We start from the raw sequence: 18,551 nt of genomic DNA, 5'->3' as shown, positions 1-18,551 counted from the left end.
CATGGTCGAAAGCCTTTTCGGTCAGGCTGACGTTTAAAAATCGCCTCCTGCTGCATAAGCCTCCCACGTATGGTAGATAAGTTAACGTCGAGCTGTCGCATAATTTCTGATTTCTTCTGCTATCAGAATACCTTTTTTGATGCTAGCGTCATACTGTACACAGCACGTTACCTTGCGCAAAATGCGTTAACGATAGAACCACGCTAATCCACTGCCAAAGACGCGACAAGCGCGTGATAAAGGCGACAACGTGATTCTGAGCCTACAAGCGGAAATGTGCAATGTTTTGACTTCGGATGGATTGGGATTTGATTTAGTTGGCTTCCCTGGTACCCATGTTGCCAACATAACATCCTAAAACCGCGGAAACAGAAATCGAGAGGTGGCGGATTCAGTATGGCTGCACCCCAGCGCTGCTTTAGGCTGACGAATCAGAGTATTTGATTATTAAGCGAGGGTTGACTTTGAGAGCCAGAAAAACTTGCGTTACATTCGAGTAAACACGCTAATTTTGCTTGACATTGCGATCTGTTGTGCGGTTGAAGTGGCATGCATCAATTTCTTATGTGCACCGTCGCAATTGCTGTGCCTTACTTGTCAGGAATATTCCCTGACATGCCTCTTATATCTACCTACCCCTACTTTTTAGGCTAATAGTCAGGTACAAATCTAAATTATTGTGCATTTCATATCGGGATCGTGACGAGGGAACGGTGTAACTTTCTGAAAGTGATGCCGGGCTGTGAGCAGTCAATGCTGCCAGCCAATCAAAACCTGCCACTTTGGTCACGCATTTGGAGAGCAATAGCCGAGTGAATTTCACGCAATATTCTTGCTTTGTTTTCCAATTCAGTGGGCTTGGTCATGGTCGCCAATTGAACTATGGGAATTGCATGAATCGAGATTTTTTGAATGGGACAATGAATATGCCTGCGGAGCTCATTTTTCTCGGAACTGCACATGATCAAAGTTGGGCAGTATCTGACCTCAATTTAAAGAGTGACGAGTGATGATTCGCGTCGTTGGAACTCTAATGCGTGAATTGGGAGATATTTTTTTAAATATATGTAGATAACTGCAGAAGATCTCAGGATCATAAAATTGAAGATATCAGAAGTTCGATTTTGTAACCAATTGTTGGCTGCAGAGACCTGGGCGCACCCTAAATAAATGTGTAGGTTATACTGTTGTGGATGCTTGTAAATAAAACAGGTTAGCCTTCTCTCGTGTTGCAAGTAGTATTATCGGACGGGAACCACTCGCAGCAGATCCTATATAGGAGTGTCGAAACAGGTCGTTGGAGCTCTACCACCCAGTTAACGATTAGCTTTGCCAAGCTATTAACACTGCTTATTTCATAGTGTACTTCATAGTGATGAAGTTCTCTGGTGTGGCCGTGTTTTAATTTCCAATCCTCTTGTTAACACGGGACATTTCAGTTCCCATCCCATATTCTAAACTGCCTTCAAGACGTGGTTGCTGTAATTCATATTGTGGCTGTGTTTAGTGCTCTTTCAAACTGCAAAAGTTTTTGTTTTCCTTTTACCTGATTTTAAACACTTCTAAAGTTTGTTCTTGGTGTGTACTCAGGCGGGCCCTGCTGATTGCCGAGAAGAACTGTGATCGTGCTCGTAGGGACTATGCCGAGTTGCTGCGCACCTGGCAAGAGTTTGAAAATTCCAACGATGCTGGAGAGGTGAGCTAATGGTGGCACAACAGTAGTGCTTGATGGAAGTGGAATATCAAGAAGCACATTGAAAGAAAATTTCCCCCTCTTGTTTCGCTAGATGCGATTACCAGTTTTTTGTGTCTTTTTTTTCAGAACTGTGGGCTGTACATGTGCACCTTGTAGCATTTCTTGCTTTTTCTTTTATCAGAATCGGACATGCCTGATGAATTGGCTTTGGTATCCCACGTTGTACTTGGTTATCCTCCTTGACTTAACCCTTCTTTTAAACCTCATGGAAGAGATCCATTAGCTGAATTCTGCGGCCTCCTAGCCCACTTTCAGCTGCTTGTTCATTCTGGGGCTTCCATATTGAGGATCCTGCAAATCACTTGGCGTGCAGGTGTACAGTGACCTTGTTTTATTGTTTTCTGTCTTTATATAAGAAATATTTTTCGTCATTTTAGGTTGTAATGGTATTTTGCATGCATTATCTCCGTGAGGGGTTTCAGCATGCCTTCGACAGTTCATTGTAAAATATGGGTTGTGGCATGACGCAGAACTGTAGCTCCGCTGCATTTTTTGGCTGGCCCATGTTTCTTAGGCGTTAATCCTGTGGGTTGAGAGTTTGAAACTCATTGTTCTGGATCTGCTGATTTGCTGAATCCTATCACCTGTATGTATGTTGTTTCTTGTTTTCTACACTTTTTGGTGATTTGACTTATTGCAGCCAAGTTAGAGGCAGGTCAAAAGTGAATGAAAAAAATTTTCTTTTTTTTTTTGTTTGCCCACAGTTACTTGACCAGGACACTTGACTGCTATTCCTGGGGACATGGGTTCGAGCCTGGCCGCAGTGCGGTGACAGCTTTCAAATAGATGCGAAAAGCAAGGCACTCATATACTGTGCGATGTCAGGGCACTTTGGAAGTACCTCATAAGGTCAAATTTAACTGCAGCCCTCTATTACAATCTCCCTCACAGCCAGAATCGCTTCGTGATGTCAAACCTTATGAACCACACCAAAGGATGTTGGAAAGCAAAATATTGCTGGCATTTCTGCAGAAATGGGAGGAGGGGGTGGTCGTTTCCTTCGATCTTTGCCGCGCTATCACAGGTCACTTGAGTCATCACATCCTAGCATCCTAGTGTGCCTTTCATCTTAGATGGCACACTTCAAAAACAAGCATCTTAATAATAAATAAAAATACAAAAAGTAAAGGCACAGCTAAGCTGGCCTGAGGCAAAAGTAAGCAACAAGTGACGGTGTAAAGTCAAAAATAATTTGAAGCCATTCTAGATAATGTTCGACTTGTATGATTCACGTGCTGGCAACATTTTCCCCTGAACTATGTCTGTGAAGCAGTTCAAAACGGTGCCTCTTGATCCCACCCAATCAGCCCTGAAGAAGACGCCAAGTTAGCATTGCAATGTCGATTTTCGTCGGGATACTTTGATTGAAGTGTCGCAGTTTTTTCTCTTGTTTTTCTCAACTGGGCAGGTCTCTGCCGAAATGTTCACGCTCCAGTCTTAGCTTTCATTTGCAATAGGCCTTTACCTGACATATTCTCATTAGCAAGCAGTTGTAGCTACCACATTATGTGGAACACCGCATGACGTAAATATTATGTGAAACACCATCCGGAGTGGATCAAGCCCTAGGAACGTAACTGTGTGGCCTAGGTGTAGCGTGTCCAACTCAGTATGCAGGCAACCTGGGTAGTTCGATTGCCATCTCAAAGCACCTGCACGAGGTGTCAGCTCCTGTCGTGTCATTTGTCCTTACGACTTCAGACTGACCGGGCAATCAGTGCCCGGCCATGTATGGCCTGCCTGAGTCATGTTTGGAATTTTCTGCTCACAGTGTCAACAACTACGAATCTTCCGAGAAGTGGGGCCTTGGGCGCTATGATATTAAAATATGCTTGGACATGGGCATCCATAATGTGGACGTAGTTGGGCTAGGAACAGTGACTTGTGGCCTTGCAACTCTTGACTTCTTTTCTGCTGGGTGGATCGATGTGCAGAGGACGTTTGTGCGTGTGGAGCGGCAGTCTGGTGTGGCTGCATCACGCCAAGCTGAGAAGCACGCACAGGAGCTGGCAGAGCGTGACAGCCAGATCGCTGCACTGAAGACAGACATGGAGAATCTCCAGAAGCAGCTGGAGCTGTTGCCACCACTCCAGGCTCAGGTGGGCTTTCGGCATTCATTGTGTTCTTCGTTTTCTTGTCTGCCGGTGAATGAGCAGGTGATCTTCTTTAGCTCTCGGGCACTAGAGAAGGACCGACGGCCATAGGAACAACACTGTGAACCGAAGTGCAGATGTGGTGTTGAGAATTGTGAGCTTTCTTGTGCACTTAAAGGCTACTCTTGAGGGCCGTCTATCCATCCTGAAGGCACTGGTGACTGGTGTGTAGGAATTTATTAGCACAGGCATAGGATCAAAAAGGATATGCCCTAGATAGAGACCGGAAATGTTCCGCTGATTGATGCAAACTCCAGGCTTGTAGTGGTGCTCGAGCACATCAAAGTGGTAGACAACGCTTGAATCTATCATGTCAAAATAGTAAAACTTGGTTTAGTTATAAAGTGTAAAAGCAAGCATTCGGTTTGCTGTTAGTCTGTTCCGAATTGTTGCTCAGATCTGTGGTGTTATCGTAAGCATCTCTACATGTTTTAGCCATTTGTCTTGTCTTGTCAGGGAAGTGTGCATAGTCAGCAAAGCATTAAACGTTGAATAGAGAGAAGTCAGATTGGATATTTTTGCATTCAGGAGCTGAAAATTTCAATTATTAAAGGCTTCTGACCCTAGAAGCATGGCTCTAGAATATAACTCGAATGCTTCAAACTTTCGTGTTATTGCTCCAAAGCTGCTCCAAGATGGCTTTATTACTGCTCCCCGAGCTGCTTCAAAATGCTTGAGCTTGCCTCCGTCGCTGGAAAATTAAGCTTTCTAGGAACAGGAATATAATGCAAGAAACAAAGATCAAACACGAAGTGAAGTTATAATCTAGTCATGGTACTCTCAGTGAAGAAAGCTGACAAAAGCCACGATCTTGTTAGTGCTTTCAGTGTTGCGGGATATAAAGCGTCAATTTTGGGGATTCTAGCAAAGAAAAAAAAAAGAAAAGAAAACAATAAAATCAAACGTTCACATGATCGTGCTATAGCATATACAGTCGATCCAAGATGTATTAACCCGGATATGTCGAATTATTGCTTGTGTCTAACAGTCAGGATGTCCCGTTCAAAATCCCCATTCCAAATTATAACATTATGTTTCATGTTTACTGAACTCTTGCTCATTGAAATGCCTCGCGTGCCACACCCCCTGCAAAAGCTGCTTCTCCTAATGGAGCTCCCACGATCACTTTTCGCGCTCTGTGTAGGGCTGGGTCAGCTTGGCTGCAGCTTTGGACACATGCTGATGGTTTTAAAAGCAGCTTGACAAGTCAAACATTGGGTATGCGGTGGGCTTCAGTCTGGCATGCTTAGGGGCACAGTTGCCACCACTTGGAGAAGCCAGCGTTCGGTGTACCACGTGTCAAGTATTGAAGCCAGTTTAGATGAGAGAAGACTTGACATGGTTCTCCCGTGGCCTGCTTTGCTGCTGAAGGCAATGCAGAAACTGGCTGTACCCTAACTTTAACTGTTACGTTGTTGCATTTGTAGTATACCAGTAGCAGAATTGGACCTCTTATGATTGGCGGTCGCTTCTCCCAAAGTGCCGTCGGATGCGGCTTCGATGGGAAGTGGGCTAGGCCTAGCGACAAGCAGCGGTGTATGGGCTGCCAAATATGCCAGTCAATGCAGGAAGTGTACCGGTAGCTTGCATACACCTTATTCATGCTTCTGGCTTGAAGATAAACTTGCATATTGCCATGTTTTGATCCCCTGTGGGTTCTGATATATCCAGGATCGACTGTACTGAAAGGTAGCTGCTTAGATTGAAACGTACACAATGTTTTGCTTAAACGGTATATATTGCATGAAAAAAAAAAAAAATATCTGTGCAAACTTGCTGAAACAAACAGAAAATTTCTAAAAAGGCATACACAAGGTCTCCAAATTAACTTTAGCCAAGGGTTAAAGAAAACATTCAAGGTAGGCCAGGGAAACCAGTTGCATAGATCTGCCAGCCATCTTGTACACCACAGGCAATTTTTTGTTTTGCAGTCAATTAGTAATTAAGGTTTTTTTGAGTTACTAAATATTGACTGTAAAAAATAAATGTGATTTGCAAAGTTGGAGAGTTCCATTTATTTTCGATAAAGAAAGCCTCACTCTCATCTTTTTTCCGAGCTCCGAAGAAAGCCCGCGAAATACAAAAATTATCAAATGACTAGCGCATTCGCGCGCCATAATTATGGTGCCCCCAATCAAGGTTTGAGCGCGGCCGTGACTCAACAGCCCAGCTCCTGCGGTAGGCTGATACATTTGCGATGGTTGCAGCGAGTTCGCTGCAGCTTACACCATCACATGCGCCGACAGACTGACGCGGGTCAAGAAACCATCGCTGGAATATCGGCCTGCTGTTGCAATGGGGCCATAGAGCCATGCCGCAGCTGATTTTATTCACTCAAACTACAGTTGAGAGCAGCGCAATCGTGGCATGTGAATGCGCCGGTCACGGTATTTATTATATATAATATTTATTTTTTGCATTTTCCAGGCTTTTTTTGCAGCTCGGGAAGAAGATACATGTGAGGCTTTATTTACCGCAAATAATTAGATTGGAGGTTTCTGAAGGTGCTATCTAATTTTGCGAATCACATTTATTTTCTACAGTCAATATTTAGTAATTTAGAAATATTCTAATTAGTACTTGTTGATTGAAAACAAAAAATTGCCTAAGGTGTGCGCAAGACAAGATGGTTGGAAGATCTATGCAACTAGTTTCTCTGGCTTACTCAGATGTTTTGTTTTTTAATCCTTAGCCAAAGTTGGCTTTGACATCCTATTATACGGTAGAACCCTGCTGATAAATTTTTCACAGGTTCGTAAGGAAAAAACGTAAGAGTCAGGAAATAGGACAAATTGAAAAATGACAGTAGTAGGTAACTGAACACGCTTATTGCAGCGCTAGCGCTTGAAAAAAACGAGCAGAGCTGTCTGCTGCATTTTCATGCGCTCGATGAGCACAATGCACTTTTCAAGCACTTTCAGCGCCGTATGGCTCTCGCGATTGCCGCGAACATACCTCCTAAGAATGTCGAATGCCGCTACAGCTAATGTAAAGGTTGGCTCTGGAAGTGGCTCACCTTCTACCTCTTCTTCTTCGTTGCCACTGTTCGCATCGACACACTCGGTCATAATTAGATCAACGGTCAAAAGCACTGAGCTGGCAACAGCATCGTCAACAGAAACGTAATGGCTGTACACGACCCTGTTGGCACTAACAAACTCCATGGCTGTGTCAAGTTCTTCGTAGTCCTGTGTAGATCCGCCCCCCACGGTTCCAGAGTCTGCTGTGCAGTCTGCGCCGCCGAAACACTTTTCGAAAGAGTTTTTGAACATTTCAGCAGTGACAGCTCTCCATGCTGTGGCCAAGTAGTGCATGGCATCCAGGATTGTAATGCCAGTCGGCTGCTGCCCGCAGTCCACTAGGCCAGGGGTCTCTTCACAATGCACTTTCTGTAAAGTGCTTCACGTTTTTGATGATGCCACCGTCCAAGGGTTGAAGGTGGCTTGTCATGTCGGCCGGAAGGTACACCACCTTGACTTTCCGCAGCAACATGGTATCCTTTGGATGCGCAAAGCAGTTGTTCAAAGAAAAGACTTTTCTGTCCTGACAGCCTATTTTTGAGTTCGTGCACGACAGAAATTCTTAAAAAATTGTGCACGCCATCCACACCTTACTGTTATTTTTGTAGTGGCAGGGCAGGTACTGGTTATTTTTCAAGCAACGAGGGTTACAAAATTTTTCGATAATCCACAGCTTCATCATCTCTGAGCCGTGCGAGCAGCAGCACAACAGCATGGTGAGGTGCTCCTTGCTGCATTTCCCGCCATGGCAAGCCCCGCCTTTAAGGTTCAGCGTCTTCGATGGCTGTACTTTGAAAAAGAGGCCCGCTTCATTGGCATTGAAAATGTCTCTAAGCTCATAGGCGTTGATAAAGGCTGCCACGGACTCTTTCCAGTTGCCTACGGTAGCCGTGTGCATGCTTCCGGTCTCCCCATTTTCGGTTAGGTAGGAAATACCGTGTCTTCTTTTGAAGTGGTCAACCCATCTGTTCGACACAGTGAAATCTTCGATCCCCACCTTGTCGGCTATCTCTCAAGCTTTTTCACGCAAAATGGTGCCGTCAAAATTTACACCTCCAGCTCTGGCTTGTTTAAACCACTTGCAAACAGCCTCATCTAGCAGCATGCACCCTGCACCGCCGGCTTGCTTGCTTTTTATGTCAAAGGTTCGGGCATTTGCTTCGATATCGCTTCTTTTCGAAACAATGGAGTCCACGGTGGATGGCATGAGTCCTACTTCTTTCGCGATGCACACCCACTTCTGCGTTGGGTTTAGAATCTTCAGCTTCTTCTCCAGCGAAAGTGCTTTGCGCTTTCTCGGTACCGTTACACCACAACACGACGTTACAACAAACAAGTCCGCTCGCGCGTGAGCCACGTACGCTGGAGAAGGTGGCTGGCAGTACGAGGTAGCCGCTAGCCTACAGCAATTCACGTTGTGGCGGTTGACACGGTGCAAGGTTGGAGATTGAGCGGGCTGGACGCGTGAGAACACGACCATGGCACACAACGAATTCAGTCCTTACATATCGCACGGTGCAGCACAGCAGGAAAAGCACCCCGACGATTCGTCGCACGTGCACTGACGACGACAGCTGTGCTAGCACTCGTCACACAAGGAAATTACAAGGAAGGATAAAGACCAGGCAAAAAAGAAAAGACCCACTGCTGCTGATGATGATGGTGCAGCCTGCCCGAATGCCCTCCGCCTGATGCAGTGCACAGGCCACTAGATGTGCCAAGCCAAGCCAAATCAAGCCGCCTTAAAAGCAAACATGGCCGTGGAGCCAGTTCACGACATATCATGCGTTAACATGCCTGAAGTTACAATGTAGCAGCAGGGTTTCTCATGCGTGGAACCCTATGGGATTCATGCAGAGGCAACCACAAGAACGTAGCAGCCAAGAAAACGCAGCACCTGGGAACGCAACAGCGGGGTTCTTCTGTATATGCCTTTCTCAGCTGCTCTTTGTCGGGGTAGCTGAAACCTGATGCAAGCAGCGGATGGCAAGCACTTGAAGTTGTTGCAGCTGCAGCTTAATTATTCAGTTTTAATCAGCCGAAAGTGACTTGATGAGCTAGTTGACGTTACATGATTTGAACCAAGCTAAAAATGACATTGAACATACACTAGCGACGGCTACGTGTGCAAAGTGCTTCGTGTGGTTTACTTGTCACCTGTGCGTGTGTGTGTGTGTGCGTGCACGTGCGGGCGCGCGCGTGTGCGTGTGAGAGAGAGAGTGAGTGAGTAAAGTCTTTTTGAGCTTCACATGATCCTTGTGATCTGCAGCTTGTTCTGGGTGGCCTTGCCTTGCCATGTGCTGTACTTACAGCCATAGCTATAAAAAAAAAGAAGAGGCATAACCAGATGACCGCATTTCTTGGCACAAGATCGAGACATTTATTTGCTTTCGCACTGGAAACACTTGTAGAGCTGATGGCTGTTCCAGGGTTTGTTGTGGCTGCATTTTTGCTGTAACCATTGCAGTTGTTGCTTTGCTAACTGCTTTCTGCCTTTGTACGTTTTTGCCGCCCAGGTGGAAGTGTACCGCTCCGACTATGAGACGGAGCGCAACCTTCGTCGTCAGCTGGAGGGAACCGTGCAGGAGCAGCTGCACACCATTGAGGAGCTGAATCTGCAGATTGCTGCCCTGCAGGATGCTGCCCCTGTGCAGAGGAATGCCCAGAGCAGCAGTGGAAGCAGCAGGCAGAGGTGCAGCGCCACTCTTGCGGTTTTATTTTTGCAGCTCTGTGTTAAAAAAAATGAAGAAGCTGTTGTGGTACATTACCACTAACATTCAACTTTGTAGCAATGGCCATAGTTTAGATGCAGTGTTCCGCACCCTCTGTGCCTTAGGGTACCCTGTTGGGCTCTGTGGGCACCTAAATCTGTGCATATCTCAACCCCTATTTTCCCTTAGGCGTTTCTATCTTGGGGCTAATGTTGCTGGTTATAGCAGGCTGTCACTGTTGAGCTAAGTGCGGTTAATTGAATTTGAGTTATGGTTGTGCTCATGCTTTTGTTTTCTCATTATTTTTTATTAATGCACATTGGGCAGGAAGCTTACGGTCGAAATGTCGCACTCTGTTGGCTTAGCATGTTTTACGCTGATATTTGGTTTTTCTTCTGTTTTGTGGCCACAGAGTGTTAATCTCTGAGCTTCTGGATGAAGTCTTGTTGTGTCCAGTCTGCGTCCTGCGGGAAACCATTCTGTCTGCATCTATTATTGGCTTCGTCAATGCAGGCTTTTACACACCGTGAAAGACAGGAAAAAATTTTGCTATGATTCAGCAATCCACAGTTCGCTCTTGTGGCAAAACAATTCTAACGTGTAATTTTTAAATGAACGTGTTCATGAAATGAAGGCATTCAAAGGTTCAAACAGGATACTGCCATGCATCTTCAAGAGAGACCCAAAATCTATTGCTGCAGACATCCTGCTTTTGCTTTCAGCTCTGCAAGAGACAGGCACGACAGTGAGAGTATGAGTTCATCTGCAGGCGAGTTGGAGAAAAATCAGCATTAATCAATTGACCATTGAACATCTGATAGGCTATCAAATTTTCTGACCGTGAGAACTAGCAGCTACAAAGAGGACATCATGACAGACACCAATTTTCATATGCAGTACACGTGCACAGGAGGCTTTAGAGAACAGCTACATCATAAGAACGGGCACAGCAGAAAACCTCTGTACTTACAAATTACAACAGTTGAATAGCTGCTCTTCTGAAACGAGTATTTTCAGGTACTGCTGCTTAATATGGAGATGCCTAGATCAATTCTATGACAGTTGATGTTTATGTTCATTGGGTTACACTGAGTTGCTTCATATTTAATATTTTTGTAATAGAACACCTCATTAACAGCTGAACTCAACGAAGTTGTGTTTTTTGATAATTGTTGCCGACTAACAGAATAATTAAAGCCTCATATCACAATAACAGGGGACTTGTGCAGCAACTATGTAGGTGCATAGAAGGGAGGAACACATTATATTAGAATTTTTACGAAACCACAACTGAAGCTGTGACCGGAATGTAGGATGCACTTGGTTTCAGCACGCGTTTTTGACCTTAGTAATTTCTTTGTTGTTTTTCGGTAAGTTAGCACTTTCCTGTCCGCGGGAAAATGGGCGATTTTTGGGTGGTGTCATTAATATTTTTTTTCTTCAAAACATGCTTGGTACAGGAGTGTCTAGTATTAAATTGTAGATGAATTCCTCTTCACAATGGTATTAGTGACAATCAACGCATTTATAGAATAAGGGATGAAAAAAAAAAGAACAATTAGCAAACAAAAACATCAGTTTCTTGATAGAAAAGAAAAACAAAAAATTTTCAAAATATTTATTTTTTAAAGCAGCAAATTCTAGCTTTCTCTGTACAGTGTTTGCTGAGTTAGTAAAGAAAACAGTAGTCAATGTTGAATATGCAGAGGTCGACCCCTGGCCGTCCTTTAGTGGAAGACACTACTCCCTGTGCTGCCGACGGCAAGTAATGCTAGCCAAAAGACGGCAACAGTTGTGGCCTTCAGAACAGTGATCTTTTCCAATCAACGCACAGCAAAAGCGAAAACTTTCGGGGAGCGAATGCAGAACTTATCGGGGCATGGCTGTCGACGTTCCAGGTAGGTTTCACGTAGTTCCGCTGTCAGTGCTAAAGTCCGCAGAGCTGTATTCGTCTTCCGAGTCATCACTGCTGCTGTTCACATAAAAAAACGAGCTCTCTACGATGCATCAACTTCCGCGGAAATGCCCGTTTCTGCATAGCAGGAGCGCACAACATCGACGCCGTGATGTAAATAAGGAGCACCAGACTCCGGAGACCATCTGGACAGGTATGGCACGGCGGAAAAAATTAAATCAAAAGCAAAACTGAAAGAAGGGTTCCTCTATTTCCCATTGGATGACGCCACTTGTCAAGGAGTGCTTCGAAAGCGGGAAAATTCGAATCGTGAAACCATCAATAGCGTGCGATTGATGGGAATAGGCACGGACAGGACAGTTTAATCACTAAAAACGAGGACTTCTAGCAGAGCACCGCCCCTTTTCCCCGAACAAGTACACACTGAAATGCACCGAGCAGACGGCTGACTGAGGAGCCGCTTCGCAGGCTTCTTTGATCACTTAAGGGGGGAGGCTACCCTTGAACACCAACTTTTTTATTTCTTGAGGTATCTGAATGAAATTTTCAGGGTATGCTCATAGTACACACATTTGAAGAACTACCAAGTTTCATGGAGCTGGGCTCATCGGTTCTCAAGTTAGAGGAGTATATCAAGATAGTTTACATAGGTCCCTAGGGGCGGGCCTGGAGAATTTGCAAAATGTGCTAGCAGTGTGAAATTTGTTATGGTCATTCCTGGATAGTTTTCCCAGGGCAAGACAATTCCCCTTTTCCAAATTTCCTCTCTGAAAAATTTTAGTACAGCCCCAAATTTAGTGTTCAAATTTACACCTGACTTAACGATATTTTAATTGACTGCCCCTAATTACACATGAAATATTTTGAAAAAAACGAATTGTCTTGCCCTCAGAATTTTACTTAGGTATATAACAAAAAAAACCTCATGAAAATCCAATAAGCGGTTCTTGAGCTATGACTTTCCCTAGCAGCCACACCGTGCAAAAAATTGATTCTGAGAAAACGGCTCTCAAAGGTTGAGAGAACAATAACTTTTTTGTTTCTCAAGTTATCATGATGAAATTTTCAAGACAGGCTCATGACATTAACAAATGAAATACCACCAAGTTTCATAGAATTGTGCATGCTAGTTCTCAAGTTACAGAAGCATATCAAACTGGTTCGAGTAGGTCCTTTATATCAAGCCTGGAGAAATTGTGAAAGGCACTGGCATTGTGCAATTTGTCATGCTGATTCCTAGATAGGTTCCTCAGGGCAAGACAAAGCCCTTTTTCTAAATTTTCTTGCTGAAAAATAGCATAGAATTGGATTTTTTGTTATCAATTAGACCTATGTTGATTAACCAAATTAATTATGACAAATTCCAGACATAATATTTTGAATACATGGGCTTGCCTTGCCCTCAAAAATTTATTCAGGTACAGTCGAGCCCACTTATAACGGCCCCACTTAGGACGAACACTCGCAATTATCACGAACAAGTCCGGTGCGGCCGTCAAAATATACATTAGGGCTATGGCGCTCCGTCGATCTCGGCTGCAGCGAACATCTGTGCGACTAGCCGATCGGCTACAGCGAACGCCTTGGTGCCGCGGACCACTTTCCACATGCTGAGATCCGTCGATCCTGAGCTCTGCAAGCCGCGACAATCGGCATTCCCGATTCCCCCACGGCATTTCGCCCTAGCACGGTGGGCGGCGCAGACGCAGCAAGCGGTTTCCCGGTTTATCTATCGCGGCATCTCGCCAGAGGAACGAGGAGCGGCCCAAACGCGACAAGCGACTTCCCGGGTTATCTTCCGCGGCATAAGCGCCGTAACGAAAAAAAAAAAAAAAAAAAGCTAGCCAAGTCTGCACTGAATGCGTGTCGCACCTCGAGGCATCGTGAGCGACCACGCAACGTTTAACACGTTGCACGAAACCGTTAAGAGATCGTAAATCCGGCGATCGCAAAAATGGCGAAGCCAACAACGACAGCAAACAAAGAGCCGTAGCAGACGACGCGGGGAGGCGGAAACCGACGCGTCAGCGGCCGCAGCAGCCAATAGTAGTCGCCCGATCCCCCGCGTTCTCGCGGAGCGCGCGCTTTGCCCAATCGCAGCCTTGAATTCGAGCGCGGGAAACTTGAAAGCCGCCACGAGGCTCTCAATCGGTAGCAAGCCACGCCTCGACCGCGCCGCCGTCGCCGCCGCCGTCGAGGGTGGCAGAAGAAAGCGCAAGAATTCACAAACAAAACAAGACCAAGATGGCGGCGCTCAGTTCGGCGGGAGAGGAATGGTGCGCGCGCGAAGTTTGGGAATTTTCGGCGCTTGCTCGCTGCTCCGCGGCTGCCGCCGCTTGTTAAATAATTAATTTCGAGTATTTCTACGGCGAGTTGGACATCGATAATTACAGAAATGATAGTTTATAAGACATACTACCGGAATATATAATCTTCCAAAAATCGACTTTTTCGCGATTTTTCGGTTTTCAAAGGTCGCGTCCCCCCTTAATTGCATGACCTCTAGCAGTGAACCAATTTCGGAGTGCAAAGCTGTTTTATATATTCTTTAAAAATTTTGTACCGAGCAGTATCAGAACTAAAACCATCTTATTTGATAGCATTAATTTCGGGGAATTCGTATCTGGTTAAATCAAGCCACTGTGCTTTCTTCGGACACAGAAAGAATAACCAACACCACCAGAACCAGCAGTTAATTTCACACCACAAATATAAAAAGAGGGTCTCCTTTCATGGAAATAAGAACTAACAAGAACATCTGTATTATTGAACCACGCTTAGCTCATGAATATTTTTTTAGGCCTCGACCCGGCCTGCTCACTTGGCGGGCCGGGCCAGGCCGGGTAGGTTATAGTTTCCTTGTGCCAAGGCCAGGCCCGGTTTTGTATCGGAGAAAGCGCGTGCCTACGCAGAGACGCCGACAACACTGATGCAGCGACAATTAAAAAAAAAAACATTAGGACAGAGCTTGTCGAGCCAATGCGTTGGTCGGGTGCGCCGGGGAAGCTTGCATGCCACGGAGACGCAGAGGAGGACAGAGCACTTCTTCACTTGGAGGAGGAGAGAAGGCATAAGGTGCTGCTAGGCACGGCCGTTCTGAGGAGGAGCTTTGAACACTCCCCCTTGAGACTGCCCATGAACTAGGGTACTCGCGTCATCTCTGCCTCTGCATGATGGGAGCAGTCCATTCTGAGGGTGCACTGACTATGGTGCACGGCACTATCCTCCCCTATATGCTTTGTCCAGGCTGCCGCTTCGATGTTGCACATGATTTGCGGCTGGCGTGCAGCAGTGTTTGTGCACGTGTCTTTCTAGCGTGGTTCTCCTAATGTGCCAACATCATACTATCTTGTTGGCTTTGGATTTTTTGTGAACAGCAATGGAGGATCCTCTTTCAGGAAACGCAACACAACCGGCGCAGAAGAGGAAGCAAACGGCAAGACCTCTAGAAGTTAAGCAGAGCATTGTACTTCAGCATGAGGACGGCGTAAAAGTGTGCAACTTGGTGCTCAAGTACGGCCTGACGCAACCGACAGTATCGCCATTCATTCGCAGTGCGCTCAAGATTGAGAACAAAAACGATGCCAGTGCTGCCAATGCAATGGACGATGACGACTGGAAAGTGTTCAACACAGGGCCTACAAAGATGTCGGAACAGGTGCTCTACTAGTGGTTCTTGAAAGGCTGCGCAGCGAGCCTGCCAATTAGTGGCCCAATTTTAGCAGAGAAGGCGAAGCACTTCGCATACTTCCTGCGCAACACCGATTTCCAGCCTGGAGGTGGTTGGATTTAGCAGTTCATGGAGAGACATGGAATAGTCTACAAGGCAGTCGTGGGCGAGGCAGGATCGCTCGACGTCGACGTTAGGCAGAAGTGGCTTGAGGAAACGCTGCATTGCATCCGAGAAGCATATGTTGACTGTGCCTTGTACAATGGGGTCGAGACTGGGCTGTTTTCCCAGATGCTATCGTGAAAGACGCACGCTGTCAAAGGTGATCCGTGTGAAGTGCAGCAAGCAAAGCAAATTGCGGGCAACTATTTTCTTGTGTGCCAACTTGGGAAGTGGGGACAAGTGCCCCGTCCTCGTCATGAAATCCTAGAATTCCTGTTGTTTTCGTGGTGCCGCAACGATCCTAGTTCGCTACTGTTATAAAGGAAAAGCATAGACGACGCTGCAAACTTTTATACAGTAAAAGCTCGTTAATTCAAATTCCACGGGGCCGCCAGGCCAGTTCGAATTAACCAAAATTCGAACTAATGAAAGTGAGCGAAAATGAAGGCGTTTGATGCCCGGAGGGCACGAAAAACATTTATTTAGCAAAAAAGTCTGTTATCATCTTCTGCTTCTTCTCTCTGAGGGCTACCGTACTCACTCGGTCTTCTAGCATGCGAATGCGACGCAGGGAGTCTTCTTCCTCCTCTTCAAAGCTGAAGAAAAGGCGCGCGACATTCAGCGCTCCCATAACTTCTGCCGCGGATGGACGTACGGGCTCTTGCTCCTCGTCGTCGTCCTCGTCTTCTGCCTCTTCTGGGACAGACTGCTCCCCAACAATTTCAGCGACAATGTCCTCATCACTTAGGGCACCGCACACTGCTGCATCGCTGTCTACTCCAACGTAATCATCAAAACTGACGTCCTGCAGCACAGCACGCACAGCCGCAGGCAGAGGCTCCGGACTCCCATCGTCGCCACTTTCTTTCATACTTCCGGCAGCAAAGCCACAGTGGTGGAAGCAGTTTGCAATTGTGGACGGTGTGACCTGCTCCCATGCACGCACCAACATGTGCATTGCTGTGAGCAATGTGATGGTGCTGGTCTTCTGGTTTCCAGTGCACAAAGTCATGCGCTCGATCATGTGGCGCCTATAGAAACATTTGATGTTTCTGATCACCCCCTGATCCATCGGCTGCAAGGCCGCAGTCGTGTTGGCGGGCAAAAAGACGAGCCTTGTGGCTTTCAGCTCGGCGTCGACTTTGTGTGCCGAGCAGTTATCCACAATGAGGAGAACTTGACGCTTCCCTAGCTCCATCCTCCGATCGAATTTCAAGAGCCATTTTTTAAACAATTCGCCCGTCATCCACGCCTTGCTGTTGGCGGAGTATTCCGTCGGCAGCGTCCTAATGTTCTTGAAACATCTAGGCTTATGTGCCTTGCCGACAACAAAAAGAGGGACCTTCTCCGTCCCGGTCATATTAGCGGCGACCAGAACAGTAATCCGCTCTTTGCTTCGCTTGCCGCCAGCGCAGCTGTCCCCTTTAAATGTTACTGTTCTGTCGGGCTGGAGCTTATAAAACAAAGCCGTCTCATTAGCATTGAATATATCATGTGCCGAGTAGCTTTCTAAGTACTGCTACAGAGCACCGCTTCGCCACGTGGCACAAGTTTCTGCATCCACTTCTTTGGCTTCTCCAAACAACACCCGGAAGACAAGATTATGTCTGTCTCTAAAGCGGTGAAACCATCCTTCGGAGGCGACAAAATCTTCCACATTCAAGCGCAGGGCGAAATCGGCCGCCTTTGCCATGATAATTGGGCCGCTCAGTGGAATGTCAGCGCTTCTCATTTCTTTCACCCACGTGATCACAGCGGTCTCAATTTCCGGATACTTGGCTAACCGAAGCCATTTTCTGTTGCTGGCGAAATCTTCGGCTTCATAGGCATCCTCGATGGCCTTCCTATTTCGGACGTACGTCGACAACGTGCTTGGTGGTATCCCGTGCTTTTTCACGATTTCCACTTTGCTGGCCTTCCGTTCATCCACCTCGCGTAAAATAGTCACTTTCTCCTTCACCGTCTTGGCACAGTATTTCCCACGCGAACACATCTCGCGGACACAAGCTCACAACAAGCGGCGTGCAAAACGAGGGCTCACGAAATGCAACACGAAACCGTGGTCGATAACACTAAAACGTCGTTCCTCGAAGGAGTCGCGGCAGGAAAGACTGTTTAGTACTTGTTCCAGCACCCTAGCGGCGCCCCGATGGTTGTGCCATCTATCGTTCTGCCGTGAAAGCTTCCAACGATGGTTTTTAACAGCGCCGCTTGGCGGCGCGCAGTTCGAATTATGGGTGGCGGCGCCAATTTTTTAGTGAATTAACGAGCTGTTACGCGCATAGACTTCTATGCACTGTGGACCGGACCACGATGACTATTTCGAATTATCCAAAATTTCGAATTAACGAGTTGTGAATTAACAAGCTTTCACTGTACGAGTGGCTGGTCGAGTTAGATCAGCGGATGCAGCGCAAAGGCAGGAGGGTGGCATTGATGCTCGACAATTGCACTGCGCACCAAACAGCTTAGAAGCTCTCGCATGTGGAAGTTTTTTTCCTTCCACCTAACACCACTGCAGGCTTGCAGGCATGATTGCTTAATTCAAGGCACTGTATCGCCGACCTGTTTTGAGCAGGCTCGCGCTGAACCTAGACATTTCTGTCCAAGAACGTCGACCGGTGCCAGCCTTGAAGATCTCGCTTCTGATGGCAGTGCAGTTCATTTTTGGAGCATGGGCTGCTTCAGGAAAATGGCCTTCGCTGGGGATGCCAGCAGCGGAGAATGTGAATCTGCTGCCAACACAGCGATGACTGAACTTTGGTCCACAGTGAGCAGTAGTGACGGCAACGCGTCGGGACTTCAGGAATTTCATTGCGAAAACAATACTACGCCAGGTCTAACCGCTCATCGCTGTGTGCTGTGTCCGTGGTCTCCTGGCAGGAGCTCCCAACTTGGGTCTCTTGTTTCACATGGGACGGTTATGTCAGAATCAGCCTGCTGGGACCCTGGCATTCATGTTACTCCTATAGGCCACTAAGGCGCGTTCATACGGCTTGGTTAAAGCGGGGCTTTATATGTTGGCCTGGGAAGAAAAAGAACGCTCGGTCACCGGTAGCTGATGCTTTCGCTCTATATTCAGTTCAGCAGCGTTGAACCCTTCAAATTTATTTTCTTGCCAACGATACAGTCGCAACAGAGGAAGAGCTGACAGACGAGGCTAT

The 18,551-nt window shown here is 46.5% G+C and overlaps 1 protein-coding gene across 2 annotated transcripts in view; it reads left to right on the top strand.

Annotated features, from left to right (window-relative positions):
• The window catches only part of LOC146198654 (uncharacterized), a 46,144-nt gene that overhangs the window by 19,991 nt on the left and 7,602 nt on the right, over positions 1 to 18,551 (top strand). For both annotated transcript variants that reach the window (XM_084594160.1, XM_084594159.1), the window contains 3 exons: positions 1,591 to 1,696; positions 3,691 to 3,855; positions 9,446 to 9,621. In XM_084594160.1, the coding sequence (XP_084450286.1) occupies positions 1,591 to 1,696; positions 3,691 to 3,855; positions 9,446 to 9,621 (447 nt within the window). The remainder of the gene's footprint in view (positions 1 to 1,590; positions 1,697 to 3,690; positions 3,856 to 9,445; positions 9,622 to 18,551) is intronic.

Source organism: Amblyomma maculatum, chromosome 2 (assembly GCF_055883805.1).
Source record: "Amblyomma maculatum isolate TAMU_Amacu chromosome 2, ASM5588380v1, whole genome shotgun sequence".
Lineage (NCBI taxonomy): Eukaryota > Metazoa > Arthropoda > Arachnida > Ixodida > Ixodidae > Amblyomma > Amblyomma maculatum.
Note: the sequence above shows the minus strand (reverse complement) of the source record. Positions and strands in the feature narration are given on the sequence as shown.